Source organism: Vulpes vulpes, chromosome 7 (assembly GCF_048418805.1).
Source record: "Vulpes vulpes isolate BD-2025 chromosome 7, VulVul3, whole genome shotgun sequence".
In the NCBI taxonomy this organism is placed as follows: domain Eukaryota; kingdom Metazoa; phylum Chordata; class Mammalia; order Carnivora; family Canidae; genus Vulpes; species Vulpes vulpes.
The window spans coordinates 27,568,623-27,586,812 of NC_132786.1; the positions used below are offsets into that span (position 1 = coordinate 27,568,623).

An 18,190-nucleotide genomic window follows, 5' to 3' on the forward strand; every position below is an offset into this window, starting at 1 on the left:
ACATGGAGCTCAATCCCAGGACCACTGAGGTCATGACGTGAGCCCAAGTCAAGATTCAGATGCCCACCTAACTGAGCCATGTAGGGACTCTTTGAAAAGTAATTATGTATTTTTAAGAAATTGTAATGCCTTAAGGATATAGGGTATATCATGTTCTGGAATATTGTAGAGAAAAAAATCCATCCTCCTTTTTCGCTTTATGGAGGGTATTAATATATACAGCTCACATGGCAGAGCACTGAGGTCTCCTGCCAAAAGCCATGTGAGGGAGCCGTCTTAGGAACAGCGTCCACACCCTCAGCTGAATGCAGCCCCATCCTCATTGCAACTTCATGAGGGACCCACAGCCACCCAACTACACTACTCACTACTCTTGATTTCTTCAGCTGTGGAATCATGTTGGTCGCTTTAAGCCACTAAAAGGAAAAAAAATGATAAAATATGATGAGCTGTTGGGATTTAACCACTTTCACAAAGTATCCTGGACTTCTAGAAAGAGCTGCCAGAGTGGTAGAATCACTGTTGCTCTCTGTTGCACTGGAAAAAATTTTTTTTAACTTTCAAAACAGTGTTATTTCAAAGGTCTGAGTCCTTTCTGGAAAGCACAACACTGGGTTCAACCTCATCTAATTAAGCAAATATTTGTTAAACATCTCATATTTGTAAGGCACTTTAGGAGATTACCAAAAAAAAAAAAAAAAAAAAAAAAAAAAGTTGACACCAAAGGAAAGGAAATCAGTCAGTGATTACTTGTATGTATGCTTTAAAAAAAAAAAGTCCTACATCTAAAAAGTATTAATAAACACAGTATGTTTGTCAGAAATTCCCTTGCCCTTTTACATACCTGCCTTCATACCTCTCCTGTTTGCCCCTGGAGGTATTCTTCCCACCTAAGCTTTACATCTCTCAAAATTATAAGGGTCCAGGACGGGGAGAATCATTTGCATTGTTCATGTTTACTCTTTGTAAGACAGTACTCAAAAGATCATTATCTGTTATCTGTCTTGCTACCTCACAGAGATGAGACAATAAAGCAGAGTTGACTATCCTTGTTTTGACAGATATAATTTTTGGGGAAGGAGTTCCAACGCATTTAATCATTTTGATGGGGAAAAGGTGATCTTCTGATTGCTAAACTAAGATGATGAAGGAGGGCAGAACTGGAAATAGTAGCCAAATGAATAGGGGTTGTTGAGCTAAGTGCTCACATGATATGATTTCAGAGGCCATAAAGCCTCTTAGCCCTAAAAATTACCACTGCTCTGTAATGTCTGAAATCTTCATCTCTCTCCAGTTGAAGGCTCTGTTAAAATGCAAAACAAATGCCCTGTGAGAAGTAACATTTTAATTGTGATCAGTCATTTATTCCTTTGTGAAAGTGTGTATTAGATTGTTTCTTAGCAGTAGATTTTGATCGAGAACATTGAATGCTACTGTAGGATGAGGTAGAGAGTTCTAGGTATCTCAACTATTGGACTAGGAAATACCTTCTGGCAAAAAACCCATATAAACACAAATCTCAACCAATGCAGTCTTTTTCTTTCAAGTGTCCTTTTCCTTCTGGTTTGTCTGCTTACAGTTACCTTCAAATAGTTGTTTTTTATGTTTGTTGTGAACTCATAATCATTATCTGTAACAGCCTTATACAGTTATTCTTCTATTACCAGAAGCAGAATACATTTTAAAAACCTAAAAATTAATACATCAATTCTACAAATTGTTACAAGTAAACTAATTAGATACCTGGGTGGCTTAGTGGTTGAGCATCTGCCTTCGGCTCAGGGTGTGATCCCAGGTCTGGGGATCGAGTCCCGCATCGGGCTCCCTGCGAGGAGCATGTTTCTCCCTCTGCCTATGTCTCTGCTTCTCTCTCTGTGTCTCTCATGAATGAGTAAGTAAAATCTTAAAAAAAAAAAAATTTGTAGGTTTTTAAAATATCAAAATAAAATGTTATTGAGATACATGCAATCACTTCCCCCCAAATGAATACACTAAATGTATATGTACTTGTTCTGTCATAGATATTTTACCCTTATAGGGTGCATTTAAAAAAAATCCTCAGAGGCCAGAAGCATTTGCAGTTAAGTTTAACAACACCAACAGTTTGTTGCAGTTAAAAACCTCCCCATTTTCATCTTATTTTATTTTTCCTTCCCTTTCCCTATGTTCATCTGTTTCATTTCTTAAATTCTATACATGAGTGAAATCTTATGGTATTTGTCTTTTTCTGACTGATTTCACCTAGCTCTATCCATGTCATTGCAAATGACAAGATTTCATTCTTTTTGATGACTAAAGTAATATTCCATTATAATATATATGTATATTATATATGTAGGGAGAGATAAGGAAGTATTCCATTATATTATATATACATACACACACACACACACACACACACACACACACACATATACGGACATTCATCTGGGCTCTTTCCATAGTTTGGCTATTGTGGACATTGCTGCTATAAACATTGGGATGCAGGTGTCCCTTTGAATCCCTATCTGTATCCTTTGGATAAATACCCCAGTAGTGCAATTGCTGGGTCATAAGTAAGCTCTCTCTCTCTCTTTTTAAAGATTTTATTTATTTAGTCATGAGAGGCAGAGACAGGCAGAGACACAGGCAGAGAAAGAATCAGGATCCTTGCAAGGAGCCCAATGTAGGACTCAATCCCGGATCCAGGGATCATGCCCTGAGCTGAAGGCAGACACTCAACCACTGAACCACCCAAGCATCCCAGGGAGGCTCTCTTTTTAACTTCTTGAGGAACCTCCATGCTGTTTTCTGGAGTGGCTGCACCAGTTTGCATTCCCACCAGCAGTGTAAGAGGGTTTCCCTTTCTCCACATTCTCACCATCTGTTATTTCCTGACTTGTTCATTTTAGCCATTCAGACCATGTGAGGTGATATCTCATTGTGATTTTAATTTGTAGACAAACCATAAGAGACTCTTAACTCTAGGAAACAGAGAGTTGCTGGAGGTAAGGTAGGTGGGGGGGGGATGGGGTAACTGGGTGATGGGCATTAAGGAGGGCACTTCATGGAATGAGCACCAGGTGTTATATGTAACTGATGTATCACTAAATTCTACCCCTTGAAGCTAGGAAACAAGACAAAACCCAACTTTCTTCAGCTAGTTTGAAATGCATCAAATGTTTTTTCATAAACATCCCTGCAATGGAGCCATCCTTCCTCATGGTGAAACCCCTGTAGTTTCTCTATTGGAAGAGAAGACACTGGGGAACTAGAAATATCCAAATAAAAGTGAACCACACAGTGGGCCCTCAGCATCAAACCAGGGTCTAAACTACTACCAATAAGTCTGGACAGTGAGCAGCCAGCCTCCCCTTGGATTTCTCTCCCCTTCCTATCTAGAATGGGGAATGTTCCTAATCTCCATAATTGGCTTTTGTTTTTTACTATATCTGAATAAAATAAAGGTGGATAATACATTGGTATGAAATCCAGTGCTAAATGCCATTCATTTACTTTGGGGTGAGAGGTCAAAGACAGAGGAGAAGCTGGGTTTCCATACATGCCTCAGGATTGAGTAGGGTTTAATCACCTTGGTTCTGGAGCCTCTGGCCTCATCCTTATTCTCACATCTTCATGCAAGACTGTGCCACGCACAGACTTACGGGGGGGCTGAAGAGGGACAAGAAGAAGGGTTGGAAATTTTTTTGCTTTGTATATTTTGTAGAAGATTGGCTTTGGCTTTAGTGGGGGGTCCAGGGGGAAACTTTAAGCTCGAGTTCCTACTCTGGGATCCTCACAATTTTGCATACAGGTTGGAGGTGAGCCAAGTGTCCTTTCTATTTCCATTTAGTTTTTCAGCCCCTATTCCTGTTCTGATTCTGTTCGTAGACTAGAATAGCCTCTAGATCACATACAGCCAGCCTAGAGTCTATGTAGTAGGCTCCATGTAATATAATTTTGTCCCTTCTCTCTTTAATTATATTTTCTAAGTTAAATTTATTCTTATCTTAATAACAGAAATTTTTTATTATGATGCTTTTACCTTTGATTTTTTTTTCTACCGCATACTTGAAATAGTTGACATTATAGCAATTCTATGATAAACTCTGTATTTCATTTATCAATCATAAATAACTCCACCTGAATAGGTCAAGAGCAAACATCTATACCCTCTGGAGGCAAACTTCTTCCTTTAGTGCAGCTGGCTGGCATTAGCTAAACATCCAATGATTTACCACAATGCAGCTGTGCACCAATAGAGGCTGCCCAGTGCTTACCACTGAAGATCTCATGCACTAAAAGATAGATGAGGAAAAGAACACAAGTGCTGGTTAGCAGTTTATTAGTCATTTCAGTTTTCTTCCAAAGAAAATAGTTCCACTGAATCCACGGATGGTGCTGGTGTGGTGGGCAGAAGCAGGATAATCAGCTGGCGTGGCTTTGAAGTGTGGTGGCAGGGCTTCCATCCCTTTCCCAGCTCAGCTGTTGAAGCAGAGAGAAACTTCAAAGGCAGACTTGCTGTTGTTACTGCTGGTGGGGGGTTGTGATTCCCTTCAATTGGCTTTAGGGAAAAAATGAGGAGGAATTCATCCTCTTCCTTTCCAAGGTTTAATGTTCACCAAACGATATACCAGCTTTTAGTTATGACTATCTCTATCTAATGGATGCAAATAAAAAACAACCACAGTCAATTTCATTGTGATGTACATTTATTTAGGGACAATATTTTTATAAATCATCTGAGATAGCCAGTTTCTGTAATTCGTCCAGATTGTGCAACATGTCAGTGATACAAGTAAACTGCTCCTAATTACATTTTCTGCTCACAGAAATATATGGTGGTTTTCCTAAGAGCAAAGCAAAGTGTAAGATCGGCCCCATGCTGTTCTACCCCCTGCCTGTAATTATGACTGTTTACAATCCTGTAGTCAGTTTTTCATTCTATTATCTGCAGTGCACTCAAACTCTTCTGTGAGTCAAAAAAGAATTATTCCATTAGTCAGCAATTCACCTTGTACAAGAAAGACATTTTTGAATAATATAATTAAAATTTAAAAGCAAATGCAATTTCCCTCAATAATTTCATTTGGTCTAAACCTTTCCGTTTAAAATTTATGTTCTTTACTTCATAATTATAAAGGGAAAAGGAAACAATGCTTGAAATATTAACTCTAACTCTTAAAATTAGGAATGGCTTTGATTCAAAAACTTCTTGGACAGGGATGTGGACAGGGAAATTCCCTTGCCACTACCTCCCACCAACTTTTATCTAAAGAAATATGAAAAATTAGATAAAAACATTTCAGCGTAAGGTACAAGATATGAGAGTCTTCAGTGAAGCTTATTATGCTAAAAAAGTGTAAGTAACCAGACAGTTATATTAAACTCGAGAGTTACATGATCAAAAAAGCAAGTTGCCAACACCAATATAGACGTGTCCATTTATTCAGCAGCATGGCTCCAGTATGGTCCAAAGAAGACTGTTCTGGTGGGAATAGAACTATGGGATTGAAAAAAAAAAAAAAAAGAAAAAAGAAAACAAACTCTTGGGAACACAATGAAGGGAAAACATTCCAATCACAAAAAGCTTCCACAATTAGCAGATGGGAATGCTTCATGACAAGAGTAGAAAAGGCAGTCTCCTGTGCGAGTTCATTTAGAAGAAGCAAAGATCGCTAATTCAATTAAAGTAACAACAGCAGTAAGAACACAAATTCATCCATTATCCATATGACATTTATCACAGAATACAACTGAAGAGGATGATATTCTTCCAATGACTGGATTTTTACTTTGTAATTTTGCAAAAACGTTTAAATCAAAGTAGCATAAGCTCCAGATTCTCACTTCCAAAGATGTATTTTTATTTCTGATTGTATCCTGAAGAAATGAAAGGTCCTAAGTATGTGCAGATGGTCTGCGTCCAGGTCTTTTGACCCTCCCCCCCCCCCTTTTTAGTATAACAAATAACATGGTGATGCAATTTTAAAAAGCAAAATAACACACATGGGAAAAAATGACAAGTAAAATGGTTCTATGAAGATAAGGTTTTAAAAGAAATGCTGTTCATGACTTAGTATATTTAGAAGCTTACTACCAGACTATTCAACAATTACTTAGGTTGTTTGTTCATTTTCTGTGATTTCATTCCAATGAGAGTTGCACACTGTCAGCTTGGTTTTGTGGCTGCTGATAGTCATACTTCCTTGCTATTAAAAAACAAAACACAACAACAAAAAAATAAAATTAATAAAAATAGCAAAATAATTATTAGCTAACATCATTAAATCACAGTCAAGTCATGATTCTCAGTAAAGAATTAGCTTAGAATTAAATAATGTTTTTCATTAAAGGAAATATATTATACTTTGTGATCCTCTAATTTCTCAACACTGTTGATATCCATTTTTATATATTTACTATTATTATTTGTATATCAGGGTTATTCCGAGCTTTAAAATAGAAGGTAAACATTAAGCTATTAAAGTTAAGATTTTTTTTAAAAGATTTTTATTTATTTATTTGAGAGAAGAGTGCATGTGCATAAGGGGAGGGGAGCAGAGAGAGAAGGACAAGCGGACTCTGCTCTGAGCACAGAGCCCGATACAGGGCTCGACCTCATGACCCTGAGATCATGACCTGAGCTGAAATCAAGAGTCAGATGCTTAACCACCTGAGCCACCAAATGCCCCAAGTTAAATTAACATTTTATCATTTCCTTCTTTCTTATTTCCCACTTCCACCTTAAGTAAATAGTAATGCTTTTGTTCATAGCATAAGGAATCTGTATTTCTACTTTTCAGTCTAAGAGACCTATTATTGAACGTTGTCTTTGATATAAACTAGAAGAAAAGACAGATATGCATTCTGTATTTTTTTTGTACTTCTCAGAAATGTTTATTGAAGAAGCATGGTTTTAACCTGCAACTAGAGAAAGTACATGGTTAAAATCTTTGTGAAAGTGATTCACTACCTAGAGTTAAAACTTTCACTCTCTTCCTTAAGTTTTCACTGGCCAAGAAAGAGATACTATTTATTTATGCTACTCAGGGTGCATCTACAAATTTTTGTGGACTAAAGTTTGTACAATTTTGGGAGTCCTCTTTAAGAAAAAGAACTTTGTTTGCTATTTCCTCTTGAACCACCAGATTGTCAGGACTACCTAGGTCACAAAACACTAAGAGTGATCCAATGTGATGGGAGTCATTAAATGTGCAATTCCACACATATAGTATTTATAAGAAAAACGGATTTTTTAAAAGATTTTATTTATTTATTCATGAGTGACACACACACACACACACAGAGAGAGAGAGAGAGAGAGAGAGAGAGAGACAGGCGGAGGGAAAAGCAGGATCCACACAGGGAGCCCAACGTGGGACTCGATCCCAGGTCTCCAGGATCCCGCCCTGGGCCGAAGGCAGCACTAAGTCGCTGAGCCACCCAGGCTGCCCAGAAAAACGGCTTCTAAAGATGTTTGCATCCTAACCCCCAAAATCTGTGACTACATTATTTTATAGGACAAACAGGACTTTGAGATGTGATTAAGGTAAAGACCTTTCGAGGGGGAGATTAGCTTGTACTATCTGGCCCAACCTAATCACATGGGCCTTAAAAATTAGAGAACCTTTCCTGAGTTCAGAGAAAAGACTAAGAAATAAAAAAGGAAGAATGATCTGAAAGATTAAATGCTGCTGGCTCCCAAGATGCAGGCCATAAACAGACGAATGGGGGTGGCCTCTAGCAGCTGGAAAAGGCAAAGTCACAGGTTCTCTTCTAGAACCTCCAGAAAAGGGACGTCTGGGTGGTTCAGTCAGTTAAGCATCTGCCTTCGGTTCAGATCAAGATTTCAGGGTCCTGGAATCGAGTCCTGAGTAGGGCTCCCTGCTCAGCAGAGAGTCTGTACAGCTCCCTGCTCAGCAGAGGGTCTGCTTCTCCCTCTGCCCTTCCTCCCCGCCCCTTCGTGGTCACTCCCTCACATACTCTCCAGCTCTGTCTCCCTTAAATAGATAGATAAAATCTTAAAAAAAGAACGAACTTCCAGACCTTCAGAAAGAAAGAGTATGCTGCTGACACCTTGGTTTCAGCCCTGTAAGGCTGTTCTAGGACTTTTATGCTATGAAATTGTAAGATCATACATTTGTTTTAAGCCACAGGATTTGTAGTAATTTGTTATAGCAGCAGTAGAAAACTGACATGCCTTACAAACACAGGAATTCTGATAAATTATATTTTATGGCATTCTCATCAAAGAAAAAACCTGTGCACTTGGATTATATGTTTATATGATATGTTACTGAGTGTATTACTCATAGGAAATAGCTTTGTTTTGGCTAGGCATCAATGGAAACTTAATTCTTCATAATTTTCCATATAGAGCTTGTAGCTCTGCACTTTTGTTGTTTAGTATTTATATTTTTTAAAGAATTTTTTATTGTAGTAAAATATAAATTTTGCCATTTTAACTATTTCTAAATGTAGAGTTCAGTAGTATTAAGTATGTTCAGATTGCTGTGCAACCATCACCAGCATCCATCCACAGAACTCTTCTGATCATCCCAAACTGAACTCCACACCTATTTTTTTTTTATTTTTTTTATTTTTTTTAATTTTTTTTTCCACACCTATTTTTTAAAGATTTTATTTATTTATTCATTCATTCATTCATTCACTCATTCATTCATTCATGAGAGACACACACAGAGAGGCAGAGACATAGGCAGAGGAAGAAGCAGGCTCCCTGTAGGGATCCTGACGCGGGACTCAATCCTGGAACTCTGGGATCAGGACCTCACCTGAAGGCAGATGGCTCAACCACTGAGCTACCCAAGTGCCCCAACTCCATACCCATTAAACAATAATTCCTCACTCCCTCCTCCTCAGGCCCCTGGCAACCACCATTCTATTTTCTATCTCTATGAATTTGCCTCCTATAAGTAAAATATTTGTTCTTTTGTGATTGGTGTATTTCCCTTCATAGTAAGAATAATTATGAGACATAAGGTCCTCAGGTTCATCTGTGCTGTATACCATGTGTCAGAATTTCCTTCCTCTTAAAGATTGACTAACATCCTATTGTATTTCTATACCACATTTTGCGTATCTGTCAGGGACACTTGGGTTGTTTCCGCCTTTTGGCTATTGTGAACGATGCTGCTGTGTTAAATTTTACTTCTCATTGTGAACTGGTAACATATGCAAAAGGTACAAGGAGGAAACAGTAAAAAGCATATCTTCCTCCTACCTGATCAATCCTGCAGCTACCCACCCAATTCCTTCTCCTAAAGGAAGAGGTTCTTAGGAGAAAACTTATGCTTAAGACTTTAGAGGTTCTACTTGTGTTTATTCATGTATATATATGTGTGTGTGTGTGTATGTACATACACATATATTTTTCTATTTTTAACCTGAAATTCTATTCTACCCAAGACATATACTAGTGATATCTTGCCAATCATTCTTTCTTGCTTTTTTCTATGCACGCACACATGTATACACACACTTGTTTTTACTGTAGGCATTCTTTAAAAAATGTCCAGTATTTTCCCCTTAAATCCCACACAGTCCCATCAATTTAAGGAATGTTAATAATCTGATGCATAACTTTCCAAGCCCTCCTCCATGCTTACATAATTACATAAAACATTATATTACACATAGATTAAACAAGGGATACTTTGGTCATTTGATTTTAAAAGAATAGCATCCTGGTATACATACTATTTTATCTTATTCTTCTCATTTAATAATATACCTTGGAAAACCACAACTCATTCTTTTACAAGACCAGTGCTCTAACTCCTGAGCTATGGAGCCAACCACTACTCATTCTTTTAAATGGTGGCATAAAAGGCTGTGGCTTAGATGTACAATTCATTCTGGCTCCATATATTTTAAACTTTATTTCTTCTCCCTGACGTACATACTCATAGTGTTCGGTACTGTATGATATATGAATATTGAGACATGACCTCTGGCTTGTACATTGATATCACATGCCATATTCCTGAAAGCCATTCTTTCTTTCTTTTTTTTTTTTTTTTAAAGTAGGCTCCATGCCTAGTGTAGAGCTCAATGTGAGGCTTGAACTCACGATCCTGAGGTCAAGACCTGAGCTGAGATCAAGAGTTGAAGGCTTATCAGTCTGAGCCACCCAGGTGCCCCTGGAAGCCATTCTTATATTGTTTTTGCTTACAGTAATTTAATTATACTAGAAATGACTGCAAACTCCATAAATACAAGATTCAAACCCAAACTAAAGGCAGCTCCAACCCAGCTACCCCTCAGCCAGATCCCCAAATGCTTTTGGTCACTTCAATGCTACTCCACATGAGGGGATGTGTAGAGGAGGGCAAATTAGAGCAAAAAGAGATAGCAGTCTTAACTGATGGTTAAAATAGCTAATTTCTGCAAAATTTATAAAAGTATCATCATATGAACACTTTGCCAGGCTGTATAAGCAGAGAGGGTCCTGAAGCTTCAACTTCATGGCAGATCTACTTTTTGCTAATGCTGTGCTAAGTATCTAAAAAAGGCATTAAGTTTTCATTACCAATTATTTCTGATAACCTTTTGCTAATTGAACTCAATTCCAAAAAAATCTATTTTAAATATGACTATATTCAACACAAAACATACTTACAAATGGAGTACATTTCCAGTTGCTGTCTTAAACGAATTTTGCTTATTGTATCATAAAAGCTGGTCTCTGATAAAGTTTCTGCTGTAGGTGGAACACTGAATATTCTCATAATTTTCCTTTTATTCCTTAGACACAAAACCAATAGGGAAGAGAGATTTACATTAATATCTATAGGACTGTTAATGGACTTGTGACTATAGTAATCAGAAGCTACATTAAAAGGATGTAAGTAACAATGAGCTTATCTCTTTTGTTTCTGTGAGATGCTTTCTTGGCTCAAGTGTTCTTGCTTTCACTACAAAGTATGACGCTGTACATGTATGGCCACAGGGCTCGAAGAAAGAAAATAAAGCTGAATACAGAAACTTAACACAACCACATGAAGTACCTCTGTCATGCTTTCACTTCTATCCCCCATCAAAAGCCAAGTATTATACAGAAAAATGCACAAACAAGAAAACATCTTATTTTTCTCCTCCCTCTGGTGTCATCCAAATAAAGCTAAATTACTGGGTTAGAAAATAAACAGAATGTGAGGAGATCTTAATTTTGGAAAATAATGAATCATCACATTTCTTAAATACAATAGCATGGCCTTAGTGGGCCCGTCTACTTAAAATTAACAACAGTGTGTCTCTGTTTTTAAAACAGGAGGGTGGAGAGGAGGTGGTGGCTATTTTTGGAGAAAAGCTGTTACCTGCAAGTGGATGGGGGATGATATATGGAGCCCTCTCTCAGCCACCCCTGAGTCCAGGCTGCCAATGGGCCAGCTGTTCCAGGGGTCACACAGCCTGGAAGGGGAAACCTGCTCGTCTGATGGCAGGTGCTCCCCAAGCCAAACATAAGTTATTTTTCAATTACTAATTACTTTGAACTAATGCTTTTTTAACCTTAGTAGAGAATACCAAGAAGCACATGGCTATAAGGAGAAGCAGTTCAGTCCAACTAATACTGCTTTTCCTCTCTCTCTCTCTTTGGAAAAGAATAGTTAAACTATGCTACAACATTTGGAATTAAAGCAGGAAATACTTATTGAGGATTTACATGATGTGACACAGCAGGGACACAAAGATTAAAGGTTAAAGTCCTTGTTCTGAAGGAACTAAGGTTTTTGTGGGATGGACAAATAGTCAGATAATACCATTATTATTCAGTAAGGGCTATGATATGGTCGTGTATGAGAATCAGAAAGGAAATCTTAAATGTGTGAAGAGGGAATTGCTAAATACATAGGAATTGGTGTTTCTGGATTTCACAGACGTGGGCCAAAAAAATATGCTCATCCAAGAGTGACAGTGAACCCAGGCTGGATGATAAAATTGAGCTATACTAGAAATGATTGGAAGGGGGTTACCTGGGTGACTCAGTGGCTTAAGTATCTGCCTTTGGCTCAGGTGGTAATCCCAGGGTCCTGGAATGGAGTCCCACATTGGGCTCCCCGCTCAGTGGGGAATCTGCTTCTCCTTCTATCCCTATGCCCTGCTTGTGATCTCTTGCTCTCTCTCTCTCTCAAATATATATAATCTTAAAAAAGAAAAGAAAAGAAAAGAAAAGAGAATAGAATGAAAAGGCAAAACCAGTCAGAGTGCCCAGAACTGCACTTAAATCTCCAGCTCTTTTTTTTTTTTTTTAAGATTTTATTTATTTATGATAGAGAGAGAGAGAGAGAGGCAGAGACACAGGCAGAGGGAGAAGCAGGCTCCATGCCAGGAGCCTGATGTGGGACTTGATCCCGGGACTCCAGGATCACACCCTGGGCCAAAGGCAGGCGCTAAACCGGTGAGCCACCCAGGGATCCCCTAAATCTCCAACTCTTAAAACAACAGTCTCTTCAAAGCCAAACTGGTGTCCAGAGCTCCAGAACAGACCCGAGTAGACAGTGCTTTCATAGCAGAAACAAAAATGCTGATGAAATTATTTTTGTGCATTTAATTCAGAACAAACAAAAATGTGACCTTTTTAAAAGCCCAGTTTCTTATCAATCCCAAAATACTAAAAACTTTACCTCTTGGCATACATGAAGAGAACAAAGCTAACAAGAATCACTACCAAGTAAACATTGGTGGCTTCGTTCCAGGCCTCATGAACACTGTAATCCATAGAGCCATCGTCACCCATCACCCCGTAACCTCCAGGCATGGGGCTGGAAGAAAGAAAAGAGAGCAGGGGTTTTCTTAGTTAGGGGTGGTACCACTGTCTGAAGAGAAGGGCTGGCAAACATATGGCCTTCTGGCCAACTCCAGCATGCTACCTGTTTTTGGATGGCCCAGGAGCTAGGAATGGTTTTACATTTATAAACAGATATATTTTGAGTGATTTTAAGACCTGTATAATACCTTGATTTTTGCTTCCAGCTCTCAAAGCCTAAAATATTTACAATCTGGCCCTTTAAGAAAAAGTTTGCCAACTCCTGGCTTAGATAACTAGGGCGTGTAACATATTTCCCCTTACTTTGATTTTGAAACATTTTACCTTCTACATGAAGGTGAAAACTGGAGTTTAAAGATAATATTACAAAAGGGATATATGGTTGAAATGTTTTGTACAGTTTCTAAACTGTAACTATCACCCAGATGAAAGCACCCAAATATTTTAAAACACATATCCAGACAACTGGCTATGATGTTAAAAAAATCATGTCGTGCTCACGACAGCAGCTTAGGAAAGATGAGACAGCCATTGCAATGTTTCTCCCACTGGCCTCCCATGCAAGTGGAAAATGTCTGGAGCTTTATCTAGTTTTGGCCTCCTAGCCAAATGTGGTTGAAAGAAGGTATGGGATAAAAAGTTACTTTTTGCTATTTACACAGCTGTGACTTCAAGGAAATGCATTCTTTGAACATTCCCACAGAAAATAAGAGTAGTAAGAGCAAGTGTTATCAAATAGCAAGTAAAAGAGTAATGGTGTCCTCTCTGTGTTTGAGAGGTAGTTGAATTTCTCCTTAAAGAGAAAGTTACCCCTTGTGTTGGATATAAAAGGTAAGTCTATGGGATCCCTGGGTGGCTCAGTGGTTTGGCGCCTGCCTTTGGCCCAGGGCGCGATCCTGGAGTCCTGGGATCGAGTCCCACATCGGGCTCCAGGCATGGAGCCTGCTTCTCCCTCCTCCTGTGTCTCTGCCTCTCTCTCTCTCTTTCTCTATCATAAATAAATAAATAAATAAATAAATAAATAAATAAATAAATAAATCTTTTTTTTTTTTAAAAAGGTAAATCTAATAAGTAAAATGACCTAATATGAGAAAGAAAACCAAAAGCATTGTTTTAGACATTCTATAAGAGGGAGAAAAACTGAACAAGTGATAGGGATAAATGTACTGTATTTTCTAGGAATAAGGCAGTCATTTTTTAACTCCAAGAAAAAGAGTATCTGAAATTGTCCAAGAAATTATTTTGCAATTTTTCTCTAGACATCCTACAACAATGAAGGCCTAACAGATATTCTTGCACTAAAATATCTTCCAACCTCCTGTGAGCCTCCAAAATATTCTGTAATGTAGATCTGGCTTAGTAATAAGTAAACTTATTAAACTTAAAATAAGTTTAATAAAACTTACTAAATTTTATTTTACCTCTGCATAAAAATGAAATGTTCCCATAACTCTACTCCTAAGCCAGGTGGCATGTTTTCCCTGTTCTCACTCCGAAGTTTTTGTCAGATGTAGAGGACATGTTGTATTTCACTTACAACAAAGTGAATATCATGAATGATCATTTAACTTTAGACACTGAGGTCAAAAGTGATCTCTTTAAAAAGATCTATTAGTATCTAAGGAATATAAAGACTGGTCTTGTAAAAATTAGCCAAGTAGTAATAAAAACAGAACTTACTTAAAATCATAAAAATTTATAGATGTAAGATCTAAATATTATTTAAACATTATACCATATCCAATTCCTTGATATTAAAGACTGGCTATGGATTTTTTTTTTTAAGTGAGTAGGAGACACAGGGAGATTTTTCATTGTTATTTAATTCTTATTTCTTAAAACTGAACTCCAGAGTTTCTCTGAAAGTAACATTATGATTCATAGTAAGTAATCAGCCTATTTTAGAAATGGAAACTTTTGGAAGACAACAGACTATAATTGTCTTTATGATTTATGGAATCTAGAATTTTGCTGGTGCTGAAAAAGTAACAACGAATGTGTTTTTGGCAAAAAGAGATGACTTCAGGTGTCTGATTTGAGATGCTGTAGAAGACCATGGACAATCATGCCACAGGGTGGTAGGTTTCAGGATTGGGAGCTCTTAAGACTTTGGGAAGAAAGAGGGAACATACAGCAATAGCCACTAGAACATTTTGCAGGTATCCTTTTCCTGACAAATTACAGAAATGTTTCCTACCTGTTTTCTAATACCTGAATGGATCTGAGCCAGGTTAATTTCTTGCTTCGATTTCTCACAAAATTCATGGGCCACTTGATAAGTGGTATATTCCTACAAAGCTTGTCTTCATCCTGCCACAAATATGCCAGTCTTTAATTGTATCTAGAGAAGGATTTTGTCATTACTACTGACCCAGAGTGTTAAAATCTTAACGTGTATTAAATAACATGTATTATACAACATCATTGGTATGCAATGAGACTACCATTCCAGTTTCAGGGACACGCACTTGAGTTATTTTTAGTACTGTAGTTGTGAAAGATTTGCACCACGGGTAGGCCTTTCCTGCTCAGTTCTCCACCATGGCCAATGGTGTGACTTTGCAAGACTGCCAGGAATAAGAAATGGCCTTGTCCAGAGTCATAGCACAGACCCACGGCCCACATGTGGCATGAACTATGACCGTCACCTCCCAGCACGCTAGTCTAACCAAGCCTACACACATACCAGTTACTTCATACCACACTGCCTTCTACAGCGAAGTGCCCAGGGGCGTTACAATGTTTCTTTTTTGTTTTTTTAAGATTTTATTTATTTATTCATAGACACAGAGAGAGAGGGGCAGAGACACAGACAGAGGGAAAAGCAGGCTCCACGCAGGGAGCCCGACGTGGGACTCGATCCTAGGTCTTCAGGATCACACCCCAGGCTGCAGGCGGCGCTAAACCGCTGCGCCACCGGGGCTGCCCGCGTTACAATGTTTCATTCCTGGCAAGTTAATATTTCAGCAAGATCACCAGTGTAGCTGGCCACATGCTTGGATCCTCACTCAGGGCTCTTTTAAGAAAAACTTATATTTTTTTTTACATATTTCTCCTGGAGGCGAATGCTTAAACAATTTTGGTGAGGAGATTCTAGGATGAGCTTAATTAAGTCCCAAGTAAAACATTATTATCCAGAGACATAGTTCCCAAAATATGGCAAGTAGAGTTTGGTTTTAGTTCGATGAAGTTTTAAGTTGAGAACTAGGAGAGGTTTTCCAGGGATCAAGTGACTACATCACACGTTTCAAAATTAGTTTCCTGATTTTAGGTTCCTGATACCATGTCTAAAATTGAGTATCACTTGTCATTATGCCTCCAAGGTTATCATATTTGTCTCTTAGAGCTTTGCGATCTTGACACAAATTCAGGGTAGAATCACCCAACAGGGACCCCTGGGGGGCTCAGTGATTGAGCATCTATCTGCCTTCGGCTCAGGTCATGATCCTGGGTTCCTGGGAGTCCTTCATCAGGCTCCCCGCAGGGAGCCTGCTTCTCCCCCTCTCCCTGCCTCTGCCTCTCATGAATAAATAAATAAAAATCTTAAAAAAAAAAAAATCACTCATAAGTTCCTTACAACACGATTCACAGCATTCTTGTGATTTCCTTTTTCTGTCCTCTGAAACACTGGAGGTTTGGGTTCCTAAAGCGGAAAGGTTCTAAGTAACAGGCCTTCTGCCGAGAGGAAGAAGGGCAATCCGAGGCCTCGTGATGGGCAGTGCACACGCTGAATTTCTGCACCCCGCCGGCTGGGAGGCACCGAAGTTCCATTTCACAGAAGGAGCCGGGGAGGTGGTGGTAGTTACGTAACGTGGCCGAAGCAGCGCGGCTCGGGAGGGGGCGGCCGCACCGCTGTCCGTGCACCTGACGCCCAAACCCGCGCCGCTCCCGTGGGGACGCCGGTGCCGTGGCCCCGGCCCTCCGGTCGCGCGGGTAGGAAGTACAACCCCCCACCCCCCGCCCCCGCCCCGGCCCCGGCCCCGGGAGTGGTCCCCGGCAGCCTCCCGACCGCCGGCACACCTGCCTCCCCGCCGCCCGCAGGCTGTGGCGTCTGGAAACCCTCGCCCCGCGCCGCCTCTCTCTCCCCTCCTGCGCCCGCGCGGCCCACACGGCTGCTCCGGCGCTTTATCCTCGTGGCCCCGAAGGGCTCGAAGCGGCGCAGGCGTGCGGGAGCCGCGGGGGCCGGGGGCCCGGCGCCCCTTCCCCTCTCTCCCCTCCCCGGAGGGGCCCGGAGGGGCGGGGCGGGGCGGCGCCCAGGCCGAGGGGGGCGGGGCCGGGTGACGCGGACCCGCCCCGGGCCCGGGAGGCGCGGAGACGCGGGGCCACTCACGCTGCTGGCTCCCGAGGCGGCGCGCGGCCAGGCTGCTCCGCGCGGGGCGCTTTCCCCCCGAGTCGGGGCCGCACGCGAGGGACCCGGGCACCGAACGGACCTGCACGACCTCTGCCTTCGTCATTTCCTGCCGGCCCGCCGGTTTCCGGATGGAACGAGGAGCCAGGTCTTTCCCCCCGCCCCCGTCCCCCTTTCTGTCTGGGAACGCGAGCGACGCTGCGAAGGCCCCGGTGCCGCCCCCGGCGCGTGAGTGCAGCCGGGCTCCCTCCCCCCGCGCCCGCGCCCGCGCCCGCGCCCGCCCGCCGCCCTCCGCCCTCCGCGCGCCCCCGGCCCCCGCCCCGCGGGAGGGTCCCGCCGCCCCGCCGGCCCGTCCTCGCGGGCGTCGCCGAGGTGCGCCCGGACCGGCGGCAGCAGCGGGGACCGGCCGTTCCCGGAGCCGTGCTCGTCCCGCCCCGCGTCTGCGCGCCCGGCCGTGACTCAGAGCGCGGGAGGGGGTGCGCATGGTCCCACGAGCCGGGCGGGAGCTGGAGACGCCAGCGTGTTTGCTGTCACGACGAGGACGTAGACCGACTTTAATAATCCCTCTGGTAACTCCTTAGGAAGGCGTAGGCTCTGCGAGTGGTCTTTCCCGTCCCACCGTCATCACGCATCAAGCGATGCGTGGCCGAGGCTGTTGAGGTGTCCTAAAAACGGAATGTGCCCAGGATGCTGCAGAATTGTCCGTTGAAGTGATTTTTGTGTATCTTTAAAAAAAACATTGTGTATAGGGACTTGAACAGTATCTTTTCTAGCAGGAGACGTAATGAACTTACGCAGGGTTTCAGCATCAGTGTGGACGTCCTGAGATTTCACTGGTCGGTAGCAGCCTTGAGAATAAATGATCCCTTGTCCACGTGCTTGAGGTCTTAACTGTTTATGTCGAACTGGTTCCCTAGGGTCAGCTGGCTGTTCATTGTAATTCATACTAGACCTGGTAGAAGTTGTATTCTTTTTTTTTGTTTTGTTTTTGTTTTTGCATCGGGCCGCTTTATTTAAGGGCTGGTGACTGACAGCTATCCCCCGCCCCGCCCCTTCCTCCTCTAAAAAGC

The 18,190-nt window shown here is 41.2% G+C and overlaps 2 protein-coding genes across 46 annotated transcripts in view; one reads left to right on the forward strand and one right to left on the reverse strand.

Annotated features, from left to right (window-relative positions):
- Positions 1–4,673: 4,673 nt before the first annotated feature.
- Positions 4,674–17,604, reverse strand: SMIM19 (small integral membrane protein 19). Of its 12 annotated transcripts, XM_072763435.1 has the most exons (6): positions 17,103–17,208; positions 16,350–16,415; positions 14,970–15,082; positions 12,630–12,767; positions 10,625–10,749; positions 4,674–6,191 (listed from the first exon to the last, which is right to left on the reverse strand). In XM_072763435.1, the coding sequence occupies exons 3-6, from the start codon at positions 15,035–15,037 to the stop codon at positions 6,127–6,129; spliced, it is 396 nt and encodes a 131-aa protein (XP_072619536.1). In that variant the 5' UTR covers positions 15,038–15,082; positions 16,350–16,415; positions 17,103–17,208; the 3' UTR covers positions 4,674–6,126. The 12 variants fall into 12 exon arrangements, 8 of the variants coding, with proteins under 8 accessions (XP_072619536.1, XP_072619535.1, XP_072619539.1 ...); XR_012002549.1 differs by lacking the exon at positions 16,350–16,415 and having other exon boundaries at positions 14,984–15,082; positions 17,103–17,604; XR_012002547.1 differs by lacking the exon at positions 14,970–15,082 and having other exon boundaries at positions 16,793–17,604.
- Positions 16,373–18,190, forward strand: part of SLC20A2 (solute carrier family 20 member 2) — a 101,432-nt gene continuing 99,614 nt past the window's right edge. For 5 of the 34 annotated variants that reach the window (XM_072763422.1, XM_072763427.1, XM_072763392.1 and 2 more), the window contains exon 1: positions 17,209–17,348. The gene's annotated coding sequence lies outside the window, so the exon portion shown is untranslated. Of the gene's footprint in view, positions 16,706–17,056; positions 17,349–17,455; positions 17,690–18,190 lie in introns of those variants that run through there. The other 29 variants (XM_072763395.1, XM_072763417.1, XM_072763406.1 and 26 more) reach the window with 19 other exon arrangements.